This window comes from Filicampus tigris, chromosome 7 (assembly GCF_054856515.1).
Source record: "Filicampus tigris isolate MCC_2025a chromosome 7, RoL_Ftig_1.0, whole genome shotgun sequence".
NCBI classification, from domain to species: domain Eukaryota; kingdom Metazoa; phylum Chordata; class Actinopteri; order Syngnathiformes; family Syngnathidae; genus Filicampus; species Filicampus tigris.
In genome coordinates, this window is record NC_141223.1 from 27908204 (window position 1) to 27927500 (window position 19297).

A 19297-nucleotide genomic window follows, 5' to 3' on the forward strand; every position below is an offset into this window, starting at 1 on the left:
GTAGTGGGGAAGGTTGAGTATTGCACAATACAGTATAAGATCAGGTGCAGGACTGCACAATTGCACTAATGTCTGCCAGATTATAGAGACTACCCGATGTTCTTGTTAAACAGTCTGACAGCAGCAGGCAAGCAGGAGCGGCGGAATCTCTCCTTTGCACAGCGAGGGTGTGTGTGTGTGTGTGTGTATATATATATATATATATATATATATATATATCGGAATTGGATAATCAAAATTATCACGTGGATCAAGTTACTGCAGCTTTTGTAGTCCAAACTTTAAAGTACATTAAAATGGCGGATTTCCTCTTAGGTTTGGCATATGGCACCAAGAGGCCTTTTTGTAGGTCTCTTTCTGTTTTATATACTATCAAATTTGCGTAGATGTAGGTGAAGCGTGCAACCGGGCCACTTTTTATAAATTTTGTTGGGGGCGGTAGTGAGCCATCTTTTAAAGATCGCACAATTGAATAATTTATTATTGATTAATTTACCAGGCATTTTATGTGTGCAATGTTTCATGAGTTTTCGTGCATGTTTACATTCTCAAAATCAGCATTGTGATATTGGCAAACTGGGTGTTACCATGGCAACAGCTGTTTGCGAAAAATCTCAAACTTCGTGTTTTAACATCACGAAGGCCTAAACACTCTTCTGAGCAAATATGAGGGAGATCTGGCTAACCTGCAGGAGAGAAACATGAAAGAATAAAACATATTTCATTTAGTCAGTAGGCGGTGCTCCCACTACAATGAAAATTAAGTTCTTAGATGTCTTCAGCCTTTGGCTATCATGAAATGAAAGAAGTTTGGATGATCTGAGTCAAGTTGAAATTGTATTTGTCACGTTGAATAATCAGACTTTGCGGCACCGTCAAGGCCACGCTCTTTGCCAAAAAGTCACAATATTTGGCGTAGCGCAAGAGCAACATCTTGAGGCTTTTCGGACAAATTTTCAGTCAGATTCGTTCAACGAGCTCTATGCAGTAAATAGTAATGTAAAAAATGACATTTTTTGTTGCCACTAGGTGGCGCTATATGCATAATGGAATATTATCATATAGATGTCTTCTGTTTAAGTACAGGTGAAGTTTGGGATTTTTTTGGAGCATGTGCAGGGGAGTTATTAAGGTTTTTCTCCTGTATGGCGAAGGAAAAAATGTACGCCAAATGTGATGCCCCGCCCCCATCATATAGTTTAAAAAAAATGTCCCAGTTGTTGCCCCAGTTCTTAAGATGATATATCCGAAGTTTGAAGTCAATTGGAATAATCCTCTGGGACATGGGTGCAAAAGTATGCACCCTGTAAACGTGCAAAAATGATTAAAAAATTCATAGCTCACTTCCTGTACACTTTGTACTGTGGCTGCAATGGACTTTTTGTACATCTCGGGGTGCTACACATGTCTGCCAATTTTCGTAGGCCTAGGTCAAACGGGCTGGAATTCTATTTTGTTTCCCTACTTTAGGTGGCGCTACAGAGCCATTTTGTTTGCGCTGTTTACAGCGACTTTATAATATCAAATTTTTCGCCAGGCCCGAAGAGACTGCAAACTTTGGTGAGTTTTCGTGCATGTTCAGGGGATCAAAAATGCTATCGAACATGCAGAAAAATAAGAATAATAACGAGCTGCGAGCAGCTATAACGGGCCCTCGCAACCCTGGCCAAATTGGGGTACTTGCAAGTCGGGGTACTTGCAAATCGGGGTACGTGCACACAGTAAGCATAAAAAATGTAGGTGTTTATGCCTGATGTTTTTCCAACGTTGCATGAGTTTGGCCTCGGTTTAGACCGTGAAAAACAGCATCATTTGTCTTGGCAAAGAGCTCATCACAATGGCAACAACGTGCGACAAAATAAAAAAACTATATAACTTTTCATCTTAATCATGTTTAGGTGAAACACTCAAAGTTTGGAGACGATCGGATAAAATCTCTTGGAGGAGTTTGTTGAAATATGACCTCTACAAAATGTCAGCCAATTCCAAAATAAAGCCAAAATGACAAACTTCCTATTTAGCCTATGGCTATAAGTTTCTTTTTTGTAGGTCTTGGGCTGTTATAGATGTCTCCAAATTGTCACAGATCTAGATCAATCGTAGATGCAGGAATGAAGAAACTTAAATATGTGTAGGGGGGGCTAGAGAGACATTTTTTTAAAAAAAGCACAACAAAACTCTAGTTTTTATTCTTATGCCAGGTCTAATGTGTGTGCAAAGTCTCACAATTTTTCGCCCAGGTTTAGACCCACAAAAACAGCATAAATTTTCTTCATAAACATTGCATCACCGTGGCTAACAGTGTGGAATGAAATAAAACGCTGGCAATAACTTTTCATCTTCAACATGTTTAGATGAAACACAGAAAGTTTAAAAACAATCGGATAACATATCTAGGCGTAGTTAAAATATGACCTATACATGACCATTGAAGGCACAAAATTTCAAAATAAAGCCAAAATTGAAGGCTTCCTGTTAATTTCGCACATGACTCGAAAATAAATTTTATACGATCATGGGCTGTTACATATGCCCCCAATTTTCATAGATGTCAGTGAAACGGAGAACTGGGAACGCTTAGTTTAAAAAATGTAGGTGGAGCTATAAAGCCTGTTTTGAAATATAGCAGAAGCAACCTCTAAAATATTTATTTTCATGCAACTTCTGATGTGTGTGCCAAGTTTCATGAGTTTTCGCCAAGGTTTAGACCCTCCAAAACAGCATCAGTTCTCATGGCAAATGGGCTGTCACGTGTGATATACAGCGCATCATCACTACAACATCGTAAAGGAAATAAAAGGATTCAAAATATGACCACTATGAAAATCCCCAATAGTTGCGACAATTCCTGAGTAAATTCAAAATGGTTGACTTCCTGCTAGGTTCAGCACATGGCTACTAAAGACATTTTTGTAGGTCTTAGGCTGTAACATATACCAGCAAATGTACAACACGGAATACTTCGTTGAGCAGGAAGTATGAAACGCAAAGTTTGATGCTCAGCCCCCGTCATATAGTGTTTCGAAAACATAAAAGATTTTTCCCTATTGTTGTCCCATGTGTTGAGATGGTACAACCCAAATTTGAAATCAATTGGGGAGATAGATCTCGGACTAGGGGTCATATGTATGACCCCTGTAAATGTGCACAAATGGGCTAACGTTCTACTTGAGAATACTCATAACTCACTTCCTGTACTTCTTGGGGCATGAGTACCAACGACTTTTTGTACGTCTGGGGGTGCTACACGTGGCTCCCAGTTTTCATAGCCGTGGGTCAAACATACCAGGACTTTCCTTTGATGAAAAACTCGAGGGGTTCTTAGGGGCCTTGCAGACCCCTGAACATGTTCGGGCATGGGGACCAAAGAATTTTTGTAGTTCTGAGGGTGCTATATGTGCCTTCCAGTTTTCGTAGCCGTAGGTCAAACCTACCGGGGCTTTTCTTTGATGAAAAAAATTGAGGGGCTCCTGGGGGCCCTGCAGTCCTCGTTTTTGAGTACCTGTACATGTTCGGGCAAGGCGACCAAAGATCTGTGTAGGTCTGAGGGTGCTACACTTGCCTCCCAGTTTTCATAGCCGGAGGTCAAACTTACCGTGACTTTCCTTTGATGAAACAAATTGAGCGGCTCTTGGGGGCCCTGCAAATCCCTGTACATGTTCGGGCATGGGGACTAAAGAATTTTGTAGGTCTGAGGTTGCTACACGTGCCTCCCACTTTTCGTAGACGTAGGTCAAACTTACCGGGACTTTCCTTTGATGAAAAAAATCGAGGGGCTCTTGGGGACCCCGTTTTTGAGTACTCAAGTATGCCGACTTCAAAATGTCAAATTTTTCGCCAGGCCCAATGTGTGTGCAAAGTTTGGTGAGTTTTCGTTCACGATTAGTCCATCAAAAATGCGAGTCTTAACGGAGAATAATAATAAGAACAAGAATTTCTACAAAAACAATTGGGTCCTTGCAGCTTTCACTGCTCTGGCCCTAATAAGATTTTCTACGAAAACAATAGGGTCCTTGCAAATAATAATAATATTAATAATAATAATAATATTAATAATTTCTACAAAAACAATAGGGACCCAGCAGCGGTCGCTGCTCGGGCCCTAATAATAATAATAATAATAATTTCTACATAAACAATAGGGTCCTTGCAGCTTTCGCTGCCTAATAATAATAATAATAATAATAATAATTTCTACAAAAACAATAGGGTCCTTGCAGCTTTCACTGCTCTGGTCATAATAATAATTTATACAAAAACAATAGGGTCCTTGCAGCTTTCGCTGCTCGGGCCATAATAATAATAAAAATAATATCTCGAAAAACAATAGGGACCTCACAGCGGTCGCTGCTCGGGCCCTAAAAATAATAATTTTAACAAAAACAATAGGGACCTCGCAGCGGTCGTTGCTCTGGCCCTAATAAATAAATAAATGTTCTTCAACAATTCATTAGTATGTCTTTCAAATTTGGGCAGAGTTGTGGTCAAGGAATACACACATAACTTGACACCCATCCATCCATTATCTATACCGCTTATCCTCACAAGGGTCATGGGAGTGCTGGAGCCTATCGCAGCTGAATCGGTTGCCAGCCAGGGCACACAGAGACAAACAAACATTCGCACTCACAATCTAGGGGCAATTTAGAGTGTCCAATCAACCTACCATGCATGTTTTGGAATGTGGGAGGAAACCGGAGTACCCGGAGAAAACTCACGCAGGCACGGGGAGAACATGCAAACCCCACACAGGAAGGCTGGGGCCGGGAATCAAACCCACAACCTCTGCTCTGTGAGGCGGACGTGCTAACCAGTCGACCACCATGCAGCCCTAACTTTACATACTATGTCAAATAAAGGTAGTTTGACAAAATAGAACAAAGGGGCTGATAAAATTGGAGAATGACATCATAACCAACATTCTGCAGGGACAAAATTGTGTCCTGAGTCAGTGACAGAATGTGCTGTAATTGTAAGGTAAAAGTGCATTTAAAAAAAACAACAACAAAAAACCAAACATAAACATACCTTGGGTTCAGCAGTGCGAATGTGTTTCCTCTTAGGCTGGAAATCTGCTTTATCTTGGTCACAGATGGGGGGAAATTGGATGGTCTCACCTCGTTTAAAGGGAAACATTTTTCCGGGAAGTGACTTCGCTGACAAACACAATGAAAATCATGTTAGTATATTTGATAAATATACTGTGGATCACACATTTTAAATGGCAACCTGGCAAGAACACTATGATAGAGGGATGGGTAGCGAAGTCTGTAACTTTTTTGGGTTCCGAGCGGTTTGAGTCTGTACTACCGAAATCAAACGATATCATGTTTCAGTACTCTGCATAACTTGTAACTATGGAGGAGTGGAAGACACAGATTTTTCATGGAGCATTAGAATGCAGAGCATGCACACAAGTGTAATAATGTCATCACTCACTCACGCATAAGCTTTTACATATATAAAGCATATTTCCGTGTTTTAGGTGATCGAGACTAAGTGTGCCAAGCCACAGAAATAACAGAATACACTAGAGCTGCAAGCAGCTATAAAGGGCCCTCGCAGCCCTGGCAACGTTGGGGTACCGGCATGTCAGGATGCTCGCACATCGGAATTGAATAATCGGAATTATCACGTGGATCAAGTTACAGCAGCTTTTGTAGTCAAGGTGAGTCCAAAATTTTAAGTAATTCAAAATGGCGGACTTCCTCTTCGGTTTAGCATATGGCACTAAGAGGCTTTTTTGTAGTTCTCTTTCTGTTTTATATACTATCAAATTTTCGTCGATGTAGGTGAAGCGTGCAACTGGGGCCACTATTTACACATTTTCTAGGGGCTGGTAGCGAGCCATCTTTTAAAGATTGCACAATTGAATAATTTATTATTGATTAATTTACCAAGCCTTCTATGTGTGCAAAGTTTCATGAGTTTTCGTGCATGTTTACATTCTCAAAATCAGCATTGTGATATTGGCAAACTGGGTGTTACCATGGCAACAGCTGTTTGCGAAAAATCTCAAACTTTGTGTTTTAACAACATGAAGGCCTAAACACTCTTCCGAGCAAATATGAGGGAGACCTGGTTAACCTGCTCGCGCTAGCGAGCCATTTTATAAACAATTACAACGTAAAACAAACAAACAAAAAAAGATGATTTTACCAGGCCTGATGCGTGTGCAAAGTTTCGTGAGATTTCATGCATGTTTAGACAATCAAAAACAGCGTAGTTTTATTTGCGACTGCCCGTTGCCATGGTGACAGCTTTTTACGAAAAATCACAAATATCACATTTTAACATCAGGAAGGTCTACAGAGTCTTCCAAGCAATTCTGAGGTCGACCTCGTTAAACTGCGAGGAGAAAAAGATCAAAGAATAATACATGTACTTCCTTTCACCAGTAGGTGGCGCTACCCACTACGATGAAAAATACCTTCGGCGATGTCTTAAGGCTTCGACTTTTATCAAATGTCAGTAGTTTTTTAGAAGAAATTATCATGTGGGTCAAGTTCCAGTAGCTTTTGTAACCAGAGCAAATGTATACTTTAAACTTAATTCAAAATGAATTGACTTCCTGTTAGCATATGGCTCCAAGAGACTTTTTTGCAGGCCTTGAACTGTTACATATACCACAATTTTTTTGTAGATTTCTTAGAAACATACAACCGGGGCTGAATTTTTAAAAAATTCTAGGGGGCGCTAGCGAGCCATTTATTTACAAATTACACCAAAATGATTAAAAAATATTGGTGATTTCGCCAGGCCTGATGTATGTGCAAAGTTTCGTGAGATTTCAAGCATGTTCAGACCCTTAAAATGAGTGTTGTTTTTGTGGCCCAAAAAAAATTCTAGGGGGCGACTTCCTGTCTGGTTTAGCATATGGCTCCAAGAGACTTTTTTGCAGGCCTTGAACTGTTACATATGATATAAAATATTGATGATTTCGCCAGGCCTGACGTATGTGCAAATTTCGTGAAATTTTGAGCATGTTCAGACCCTCAAAATGAGCGTTGTTTTTTTGGCAAATTGGGAGTTGCCATGGCAACAACTTTTCACGAAAAAAATCACAAATTTTGTATTTTAATAATAGGAAGTCCTAAACACTCTTCCGAGCAAAGATGATGTGGACCCGGTTAACCTGCTAGGATAAAAATATCAGAGAAAAAAAATATTTCCTTCAGTCACTAGATGGCGCTACCACTACGTAGAAAAATAAGTTCATAAGGCCACGCTCGTCGCCAAAAAGTCACAATATTCGGCGTAGAGGAAGATCAATGTTTTGAGGCTTTTCTGACAAATTTTTAGTCTGATACATTCAACAGGCTCCGAGCAGTAAATAGAAATGTAAAAAATAACAATTTTTGTCACCACTAGGTGGCGCTATATGTATCATGGAATATTATCATAGAGATGTCTTCAGGTCGCGACTCTTTACGTACAGTTAAAGTTTGGGATTTTTTGGAGCATGTGCAGGGGAGTTATTAAGGTTTTTCTCCTGTATGGCGAAGGAAAAAAAATACGCCAAATTTGATGCCCCACCCCCGTCATATAGTTTATCGAAATCTCAAAAAAATGTTCCCAGTTGTTGCCCCAGGTCTTAAGATGATATATCCGAAGTTTGAAGTCAATCGGATGAATCCTTTGGGACATGGGTGCAAAAGTATGCACCCTGTAAATGTCCAAAAATGGTCCAAAATTGGACATTCAAAAATTCACTCACTTCATCTACATGTTAGACTATGGCTGTAATGGACTTTTTTATTCGTCTTGGGGGGCTACACGTGCCTGCCAATTTTTGTAGGCCTAGGTCAAACGAGCTGGAATTCTATTTTGTGTCCCTACTGTAGGTGGCGCTACAGAGCCATTCCGTGTGCGTCGTTTACGGCAACTTTAAAATATCAAATTTTTCGTGAGGCCCAATGAGACTGCAAAGTTTGGTGAGTTCTCATGCATGTTTAGTGGGTCAAAAATGCGATCGAATACGGAGAAAATAGAAACAAATAAAAATAAAATAAGAACTAGAGCTGCAAGCAATTATAAAGGGCCCTCACAGCCCTGGCAACGTTGGGGTTCCACCACGTCAGTATGCTCGCACATCGGAATTGAATAATCGAAATGATCACGTGGATCAAGTTACAGCAGCTTTTGTAGTCAAGGTGAGTCCAAACTTTAAACTAAATTCAAATTTTTCGCCAGGCCCAATGAGACTGCAAAGTTTGTTGAGTTTTCGTGCATGTTTAGGGGTTCAAAAATGTGATCATTTGGTCAGAAAAAAAATATATAATAATTTCTACAAAAACAATAGGGTTCTTGCAGATTTCGCTGCTCGGGCCCTAATAATTTCTACAAAAACAATAGGGTCCTTGCAGCTTTCGCTGCTCGGCCCTAATAATAATTTCTACAAAAACAATAGGGACCCCGCAGCGTTCGCTGCTCGGGCCCTAATAATAATAATTTCTACAAAAACAATAGGGACCTCGCTGCGGTCGCTGCTCGGGCCCCAATAATAATATTTTCTACAAAAACAATAGGGACCTCGCAGCGGTCGCTGCCTCGGGCCCTAATAATGATAATAATAATAAGAAGAATTTCTACAAAAACAATAGGGACCTCGCAACGGTCGCTGCTCAGGCCCTAATAATAATAATAATAACTAGGTGAAATGTACAACCCAGAATATTTCATTAAGCAGGAATTATGAAACGCAAAGTTTGATGTTCAGCCCCCGTCATATAGTGTTTCGAAAATGTAAACTAATTTTCCCTATTGTTGTCCCATGAGTTGAGATGGTACAACCCAAATTTGAAGTCAATCGGGTGAACCATCTCGGACTTGGGGGCAAATGTATTACCCCTGTAAATGTGCAGAAACGGTCCAACGTTGTACTTTCAAATACTGATTACTCACTTCCTGGACAACGAAATAAAAAGATTTCAATAACTTTTCATCTTAACCATCTTTAGATGAAGCATGCAAAGTTTGACGACAATCGGATTAATGCTCTAAGAGGAGTTCGTTAATATATGACCACTATGAAAGTCCCAAAAAGGTGCGAAAATTCCAACGTAAATTCTAAATGGTTGACTTCGTGTAAGGTTTAGCACATGGCTAAAAAGACATTTTTGTAGGTCTTGGGCTGTTACAAATACCAGCAAACTTTCATAGATGCAGGTAAAATGTACAACCCAGAATCCTGCGTTAAGCAGGCATTATGAAACGCAAAGTTTGATGTTCAGCCCCCGTCATATAGCGTTTCGAAAACGTAAAATATTTGTCCCTGTTGTTGTCCCAAGGGTTGAGATACTACAACCTAAATTTGAAGTCAATCGGGTGAACCATCTACGACTAGGTGGCAAATGTATGACCCCTTCAAATTTCCAGAAATGGGCCAAAATTGTACATTAAAATACTCATAACTCACTTCCTGTACATGTTCTGAAATGAGCACCAAAGAATTTTTGTAGGTCTGAGGGTGCTACACGTGCCTCCCAGTTTTCGTAGCCGTAGGTCAAACTTACCGGGACTTTCCTTTGATGAAGAAATCGAGGGGCTCTTGGGGACCCTGTTTTTGAGTACTCGAGTATGTCGACTTCAAAATATCAAATTTTTCGCCAGGCCCAATGTGTGTGCAAGGTTTGGTGAGTTTTCGTTCACGTTTAGTCCCTCAAAAATGCGAATCTTAATTGATAAACATAATAATACGAAGAATTTCTACGAAAACAATAGGGTCCTTGCAGCTTTCGCTGCTCGGGCCCTAATAATAATAATTTCAACAAAAACAATCGGGACCTCGCAGCAATTGTTGCTCGGGCCCTAATAATAATAATAATTTCGACAAAAACAATAGGGACCTCGCAGAGGTCGCTGCTTGGGCCCTCATAATAATAATAATCATTTCGACAAAAACAATCATGTTACAGTGACCGTAGCTAGCATGCACTGCACACACAGATAAAAACAACGGAAAACATTTTTGTTCCCTCGTGGACCCATCCAGCTGCCTCGTCCTCTGCCTAGGTCAGCTAGTAATGTTAAAAAGGTTTGCACCTCCTCAAAAGTCCAAGTATTTATCTGCTTGGAAGCCATTATTTTCCCTCTCTTCATCATTTGTCGTGAATGGTGGCTTTTTTCCCAGGGTGGTGGTTTCCATAGGTGCACATTGATGACGAGTGTCTCATACCAATCATTGGCCTCCGACATATGGCTTTTTTTTTTAAACCACAAAGGAGTAGGTACTGAAAAAAGTGAGTGGATAGAGCCGAGTATATTTGTCGGTGGAAATTGGGCTCTCCGTCAACTGGGGGCCTGTGAAGTTCTTTGTGACTCTTGTGGGTTTAAACATAAGAACAATAGTTCATGGAAAACAGCACATTGCCACACTAACAGAGTTCAACGAAATAAAAAGTTGTGCTTTTATTTTTACCTTCAACGTCTGTGGATGAAACACCTGCAGTGCAATCAGGCAAAATCTCTAGGAGGAGTTCATTGAAATGTGATCTCGATGAAAGGCCAAAAATGTGTCCAGATTTAAAAAATAGATTAAAAATGTTGAACTTCCTGTGAGGTTTAGCACATGGCACTAAAGGACAAATACTGATCATTTTGCCAGCCGTGATGTGTGAACAAAGGTTCATGAGCTTTGTGTATGTTTAAAGTGTAACTCTGGCGGCCCATTTAGAGGTATTGACGGGGAAACCGAGCAATATTGTAAAATTTGATAAATATCTGGTGTTCCCATTTCTTTTTCTAGTCATTTGCCGATGTATCTCCCTGTCTCATTGCAACTCGGCAGAGCCCACCTTGACCTGGAGGAACGTGCCTGGCGGGTTACACATGGTCTTTTGTGGAATCTATTGCGGAAGGGCCTCTTGGGGCTGGATTTTTCTTTATGGAAAAAAAAGACAAGACCCTACGACCATTCATCAACTACGACTAAATGACATCACCATTAACTCATTCACTGCCAGACATTTTCAGACCGTCTTTTACCCTAACATTTGAAAAAAATATACCTTATTTTCCAGACCATAAGCCGCACCTTTATATAAGCCGCACACGCTATTTTTTTTACTTTGAAAAAAAAAAAACATATATAAGATGCACCTTTATATAAGCCGCACATATCTATCTTGAAATATTAGATATTTACTGTATTTACAGAACATTTTTGAACTGTAAATGTACATGTACTTATTTGAACAGATTCTTTCCTAAGAGTGCCTTTTAACACAGCAGAAACCTTGCAGATTAAAATGGAACAAAATCAAGAGAAAATAATAAACAGTACTTATTGTCATTTCCCCGCCCCCTGCTGCTCCTGTTTGTCAGTTAATGTCCACTTTTTATTGTTCTACTACATACTACCTAATGCAATAACCTAGTGCATAGCGCCGTCGAATGTTGAACTCCTCCACCTGCAGTCACATCCTGTTAAAGGCATGATTCAAAACCAAGGAAAAAAGTAGCGGCTCAGAGTCTGGAAAATATGGTAAATAAATTCCTGGGATTGAATGGGTGGACTGTGAAAGTAAATTTGTCAATGGCAGTGAATGAGTTAAAGTGACAGTTGGGCCGGGATGGCCATATTTTCACTAACAAGTTAATTTTATATATTTTTTGATCAGGAAAACGAAAATAGTTGTCATTTTCTATTTTATCCATCCATTTTGGAAAAATTAGGAAATAAGTGACTCCATGAAGGACCCTTGTTAATGAGGAGAATGGCCGCGCGCCATAGCGTTCTATCCCTGTTCGGCCGGAGTCACGGGAGTAACTGATTACAAACTCCCTAAAATGCATGATCACCTCCACACACTACGTGGACAGTAAGGAGCTAATGTTGTTGTGCTAACTCCTTTTGTTTTAACGGCCTGAAGCTAGTTGTTGCTATTAGCTGTACCGTTATTCTACTGTTAGCCGGGGAGGGAACGGTGGAGTGGGGGGGATAAAGATCCATGCTTGCCTGATTGCTTGCCCGCTCAGTCGCCGTCTGGCTCCTGAGAGTTGATACGAGTAAAGCGTCCCTAAATGTCCAAAATATAACCAGTCGGGGTTCGTGTGTGCATTCATGCTCTTGTCCGCTTCAGCCTGTGTAAGTGGCATATGTATGCTAATGGCTCACACTCACACGCACGCATCCCCCCCCAACCCCCCCCCCCCCCCCCCCCACACACACACACACACACACACAAGTCTCTACAAACTGGCGGTCATTAGTGCAATTGTGCAGTCCTGCACCTGAGCTCGTATCGTGCAATACCCAATATTCCCCACTACTGTAATACCGTGCAATACTCGACATTCCCCACTACTGTTAGTCTAGTTTTATTTTTATCCAATGCTGTCCCTTACATTTCACTACAGCAATGCAGCACTGTCACTTAAGAGTATTTTTCCTCTGTACTATGTACAGGCCGAAATGAGTGTTCCTCATATTTTTTATGTAGATGTAGGTTGGTGTGTATACACATGTGTATATACACATGTTACTGCGTATATCTACATAGGTTTGATTCTAAATGTTTGCCGTCAATGTTATACATTAATGGCCACATTATGCCGCCGCCCCTGTGTGACCTATATCTTTGCTACTGTAACAATGAAAATTTCCCCACTGTGGGATCAATAAAGGCATTCTTATTCTTATTCTTATTAAACACATAGACAAAACAAGTTCATAGTGTTCCAGCTGCTTTCGCTCCCATTTCCCTTAGAGCTGGAACACTGTTGCAATCAGGGACTCCGAAGAAAATAAAAAGAGAGGAGGCGCAGGAGCCGCGCAGAGGGTTTTAGGAACTGTAATCGTACACTTCCCTGCGCTCTCCTTGCAAGTAATAAGACAATATTGTTGTCGAGTGTCTTCTCTCCTCATTTTGAACCTGACAGTGTGGAAAATAAATAATTTGCTGGAAAACGAACACCTGTGTTAAATATCCATAATTATCACAGCCTGCATTACCCTGTAGTCCTCATTGCTGTCTGTGTGATGTCGGCAGACTCGGCACTTGCTGCTCGCCAGCACGGCACGACGCTCACACACATTTCTTATTGGTTTTACTACGCTTGTGTGTTGATTGATCCACGCCACGCGCACACTATTGGTACTTTGTTTGTTTTGGGCTCTTCCGCGAGACTAATTTGGAATCGAAATGTGGCACCGACATTTTAAAACCTAAACGATTCCGGGAGAACCGAAGTGCTAGTCCCAGTTCCACTCGGTTCCCGATTCCCGGTGCCCAACCCTATTCCTCGGGTGCTTTAATTTCTCTCTATCCAACTGTCCAGAATCCCATAATGTTAAGCCTGATGCTCTCTCTCGTATGCATGATGCATCTTCAGAGAGGCAAGATCCTGAGACCATTTTCTCCTCTTCATGCTTCATCGGGGTAGCTGTGTGGGACATTGAGCAGGCAGTTCTGTAGGCCCAACGACAGCAACCAGATCCTGGCTCAGGCCCTAAGGATCAGCTCGTGACGGATTCTGTCCACTCTGGACAGAATGGGGATACTCTTCGAAGTTGGCTTGTCATCCTGGGCTGAATATAATTTTCCAGTAACTGCGACAACGATTCTCGTGGCCACGGATGATCCAAGACGTTAAGAAATTTGTCGCCGCTTGCCTCATCTGCTCTCGAGGGAAGTCTTCTCATTATCGCCACATGGGTCTCCTGCAACCTCTACCCATCCCCAGCCATCCCTTATCCCACCTGTCAATCGATCTCATCAATGGCCTGCCTCCCTCCGATGGACACATAGTCAGACTGATCATGGTTGACCGATTCCATTATCCAAACTTCCCTCTGCCCTTGAGACTGCAGACATCCGAATGAATCACCTCTTCAAGCTACATGGCATCCCCATTGACAATGTTTCTGGCCTTTTCAGTCTGTGGGACTCCGGAGAAAGCTGACGTGTACCAGCTGGCAAAGCGGAACGGAGCTTTGGTGATAACTCAGGCAAAAGTTCAGGCATGCGAGGAGTTTGATCAAGCCATGGAGAATTACTTCTGGACAGCTTTGAACAATTCTGGTTCACGATCAGGCATCTTAAGAGGTGGAAGCAGTGTCGATCAAACTGTGTATAGTGAGTTTGGGGCACTTAGACTCGGAACAATGTGAATCAGAGAGGAGAATACTTCAAAGTCCTCCTCAATTCCACAGACACACCTTCCCATGAGGAAGCAGAGTCTGGAGACTCTGATGGGGCCATCCTATCTCAGGGGTTGAGATCACCAGGATAGCTCCTCGTTGGCAGGGCCCCGTTGGTGGTTACGATCTGCCTGGAGTTCCTAAAGGTTATGGATATTGTAGATCTGTCCTGGTTGAAATGCCTCTGCAACATTGTGTGGACATTGGAGGCAGTGCCTCTGGATTAGCAAGGATTGAAGGGTGTGTTCCAACTGCAAGGGGATCACACTCCTCAACCTCAGGACGAATACTATGAACAGGGGTATACAATTTTTTTTCATCGTCCACCTCATCCTTCAGTCGCATGCATGCCATTATTCTGCTATACTAACCATTTGTTGCCAGTACTAATGTGTGTATACATCATGCACTGGAATGTAGATGAGGAAGAAAATATATAACGCCAAACAGGGAGTGCCGTGAGACTGCTCGTAACATGATCGCGGCCAAACTGCACAGCTCGAATCAGACCCAGTCAAACATTTGTAGAAATGATGTGAAAATGACTGTAAATGTCTATGCGACTTCCGGCGCCGCGCGAGTGGCAGCCCGCTACAGTAGCTCCGGCTCATCGGTGAGCCTTTTCGTGTGTTCTTGTTCTTTAATATTACTCTACCTCATACCTTTTTCGTATAATTGATAGTCGTAACTTGCGTAGCAATGGACACCCAAACTGCGGTATTCTTGCTGCTGCTGATGGCTATTTTTTGCGCGATCGTGTCCGGCGACTTGGCTCGGAGCCGAGCCCCCATTGTTTACAGCCTGAATCAGCTGTTAGCACTCCGTGCGCCGGCTCCCGGGGCGAGACCCGATATCCCCCGTGAGCTGAGGAGGAAGAGACGGGGATCTCGTGCGGGGGTTAAACGCCGGGAAAGGAGGAGACGATACCATCCCGTCCTCCCGTCTGTTATCATGGGGAATGTTAGATCGCTCCCCAACAAGATGGACGAGCTAGCGGCGCTTACCCGGCACGAGAGGGACTTCCGGGAGGCTAGCCTGATGCTATTCACGGAGTCGTGGCTAACAACGCTAACGCCGAACGCGGTCATAGAATTGGACGGCTTCCAAATCATACGCGCGGACAGGACGCTGGAGAGTGGAAAGAGGAAAGGAGGAGGGCTGGCTGTGTTTGTGAACGATAGATGGTGTAATCCTGGGCACATCACGATTAAGGAGCAGCTTTGCAGCAGGGATATTGAGCTGCTAGCTGTTGGCATGAGGCCATTCTACATCCCGCGAGAGTTTAGTCATGTGATCGCGGTGACCGTCTACGTCCCACCAGCTGCCAGCAGCGACACAGCCTGTGATGTCTTGACTGCAGCAGTGAGCAGGCTACAAACACAGCACCCAAATGCCCTGGTACTCATCTCTGGTGACTTCAATCATGCCTCCCCTTCCTCCTCTCTGCCTTCATTCACACAGTATGTCACCTGCCACACCAGAGACAATAAAACACTGGACCTTTTCTATGCCAACACCAAGGAGGCATACACATCACTGCCCCTCCCCCCGCTGGGCAAAGCCTATCACAACCTGGTGGCTCTCCAGTCTGTGTACAAACCTCTGGTCCGCAGGCAGCCAGCTGTGACCCGCACGGTTCAGAGATGGTCTGTAGAGGCCGAGGAGGCCTTAAAGGACTGCTTCAGCACAACTGTGTGGGAAGTATTCAGCGATGCTCACGGGGAAGACATTAGTAGTCTAACGGACACTGTTACAGACTATATAAATTTCTGCACGGAGAACACCATACCCACCAGGACAGTAAGGTGTTTCTCCAACAACAAACCCTGGATCACACCAGACATAAAAGCTCTCCTGAAGGAGAAGAGGAGGGCTTTTGCGTCAGGCAACATAGAGGAGCGGAGGACTGTGCAGCGCCAGCTGAGGAGGAGGACCAGAGAGGGGAAAAGGTCCTACAGGAAGAGGATGGAGGAGCAGCTGCTGCAGAATAACGCCAGGGGAGTCTGGAGGGGCCTGAAGACCATCTCAGGCCACGGACAACCCAAGACCCGGACTGGGGGGGACCTGCAGTGGGCAAATGAGCTGAATCTCTTTTTCAATAGGTTCGATCAGATGCCTGCCTCCACTCAGTCTTTCCTGCTGCAGTCTCCACCTACTCCTCCTGCTGGGCGTGTCACCCCCTCCCCTCTTTTCTCCACAGTCTCCAGCTCCCAGCTACACCAGATAGCCACCACTCCTTCCTGTCCAGCCTCGGCCTTCACAACATCTCAGGTGAGGAACCAGCTGAAGAAGATGAAGGCGAGGAAGGCAGCGGGTCCAGATGGCATCAGCCCCCAGCTCCTCAAATCATGCGCAGACCAGCTGTGTGGAATTGTCCAGCACATGTTCAACCTGAGCCTGAAGCTGGGCAGGGTCCCCCAGCTATGGAAAACATCCTGCCTGGTCCCGGTGCCAAAGACCCCCCATCCGAAGGAGCTCAACAGCTTCAGACCAGTGCCGCTGACGTCTCACCTGATGAAGACCCTGGAGAGACTGGTCCTTGTCCACCTGCGTGCGCCCCTGGTGAGCTCCTCAATGGACCCACTCCAGTTCGCATATCAGCCTGGCATCAGTGTGAATGATGCCATCATCTACCTCCTCCACACTTCACTCTCCCACCTGGAGAAGGCGGGGAGCACTGTGAGGATCATGTTCTTTGATTTCTCCAGTGCTTTCAACACCATCCAGCCCACCCTACTGGGGGACAAGCTGGAGCGGGCGGGGGTGGCGCACCACCTCACCACATGGATCCAGGACTACCTCACAAACCGGCCACAGTATGTGAGGGCACAGGACTGTGTGTCTGACGTGCTCCTCTGCAGCACGGGGGCCCCACAGGGAACTGTCTTGGCTCCCTTCCTCTACACCTCGGACTTCAACTACAACACCCCTACCTGTCACCTGCAGAAGTTCTCTGACGACTCTGCGATTGTCGGCCTCATCACAGGCGGAGATGATCGGGAGTACAGAGAACTTACTCAGGGTTTTGTGGACTGGTGCCAGCAGAACCGCCTCCTGATCAATGCGGGGAAATCCAAAGAAATGGTGGTGGATTTCGGTAGGCGCCAGCACTCTTCACCTGCACCAGTGAATATCCGGGGAACAGATCAATGTTGAGAGAGTCTCAACTTACAAGTACCTGGGTGTTCATCTGAACAATAAACTGGACTGGTGCGACAACACAGACGCCCTCTATAGGAAGAGTCAGAGCAGACTCTTCCTACTCAGGAGACTGAGGTCTTTTGGGGTTCAGGAGACACTCCTCAGGAACTTTTATGACTCGGTGGTTGCATCGGTCATCTTCCAGGGAGTGGTCACCTGGGCAGGCGGCATCTCGGCCCGGGACAAGAAGCGGCTGGACAAACTGGTCAAGAGGGCCGGCTCTGTCCTGGGCTGCTCCCTGGACTCTGTGGACTCGGTGGGGGACAGGAGGATGTTGGCCAAGCTGTCATCAATGCTGGGCAACCCGGACCACCCCCTCCAGGGCACCCTAACAGCACTCCACAGCACCTTCAGTGACAGACTGTTACACCCTCGCTGTGCAAAGGAGAGATTCCGTCGTTCCTTCTTGCCTGCTGCTGTCAGACTTTTTAACAAGAACATTGTGTAGTCTCTACAAACTGGCGGTCATTAGTGCAATTGTGCAGTCCTGCACCTGAGCTCATATCGTGCAATACCCAATATTCCCCACTACTGTAATACCGTGCAATACTCAACATTCGCCACTACTGTTAGTCTAGTTTTATTTTTATCCAATGCTGTTCCTTACATTTCACTACAGCACTGCAGCACTGTCACTTAGAGTATTTTTTCCTCTGTACTATGTACAGGCCGAAATGAGTGTTCCTCATATTTTTTATGTAGATGTAGGTTGGTGTGTATACACATGTGTATATACACATGTTACTGCGTAATATCTACATAGGTTTGATTCTAAATGTTTGCCGTCAATGTTATACATTAATGGCCACATTATGCCGCCGCCCCTGTGTGACCTATATCTTTGCTACTGTAACAATGAAAATTTCCCCACTGTGGGATCAATAAAGGCATTCTTATCTTATCTTATCTTATCAAGTGCAGGAGATTCTGGCATGTGTGTGTTGAAGAAAGGTAAAGTTTTTTTTTTTTTCCATGCCTGAGGGTAAGCGGCACAGAAGATGGATGGATGGATAGAGACTGCAGCAATAAAAAAAATGTGTGTAATTGTATATAATTCTACAATTTCCAGCAAAAAAATGAAAAACATTGGACTCTGGCTGTCCTGTTGACTGTTAGCAGCTATGTTTCACAGCCGAGATAAAATCCAACATATTCAACATACTGTGGATGAGTCACACACGTTTATGTAATTCGAACTCAAAGTACTTTTTTTTTTTCCAAATCTAAAAATTGGAAATAGTTATAATTGATGTGAACAAGTACGCACGCACACACACACGCATACACACAAGCGTGCGGACATTCACACACGCATGTACATACTTGCATATAATTTGAAGTTCATAATAGTTTGGTCAAACTTGAAAATGGTAAATACTGTGTTTATACTTGCAAAAGAATTATTTCACCGACAAAAACCATTTTGTCAGTGTTGGTGATAATGTAAAGTTGTTTAGATGTTTGAGTTGTCAGAAAAGCAAAACCTATTGGTGTCAAAGTTCAGCTTGAAATGAAGCTTTTCAAAAAAACCTCATTTTCCCGATTTCTAGTCAGAAAAGGGAAAATTGGTGAAACTTGACCATGTTTGACTGCTGATAACTAAAGAATGAGCAAGGTTTTTTTCTAATGAAAGAAGAGTCTAATCTTTCTTTTAGTAGGTTCTGTGTTCATATAGCTGTAGAACACAATATGTGGTCCTTGAAATATAAGCGAAAATCTGTCTGGCAAGGTGGAGGTGCTTGATCGGAAAATGGCCAGCAGTGAATAAGTTAAACAGTGCATTTTAGGTACAAAGTGTGATCTCACTTGTGTCTTAGGATACATTTATTTCTATGTCCCTAAGGTACATCCAATCATTAACCCATTAAGGATGGGAGTGCATAACCGTCTTTCTACCCTTTAAGCCTGGAGTGCTGTTGCATCTTTCTACCCTTAAAGCCCAGAGAGCATAAA

The 19297-nt window shown here is 43.4% G+C and overlaps 1 protein-coding gene across 23 annotated transcripts in view; it reads right to left on the reverse strand.

Annotated features, from left to right (window-relative positions):
- Positions 1–19297, reverse strand: part of brip1 (BRCA1 interacting helicase 1) — a 302307-nt gene that overhangs the window by 264140 nt on the left and 18870 nt on the right. For all 23 annotated transcript variants that reach the window (XM_086034853.1, XM_086034852.1, XM_086034839.1 and 20 more), the window contains exon 4: positions 5029–5156. In XM_086034853.1, coding sequence (XP_085890979.1) covers positions 5029–5156 — 128 coding nt within the window. The remainder of the gene's footprint in view (positions 1–5028; positions 5157–19297) is intronic.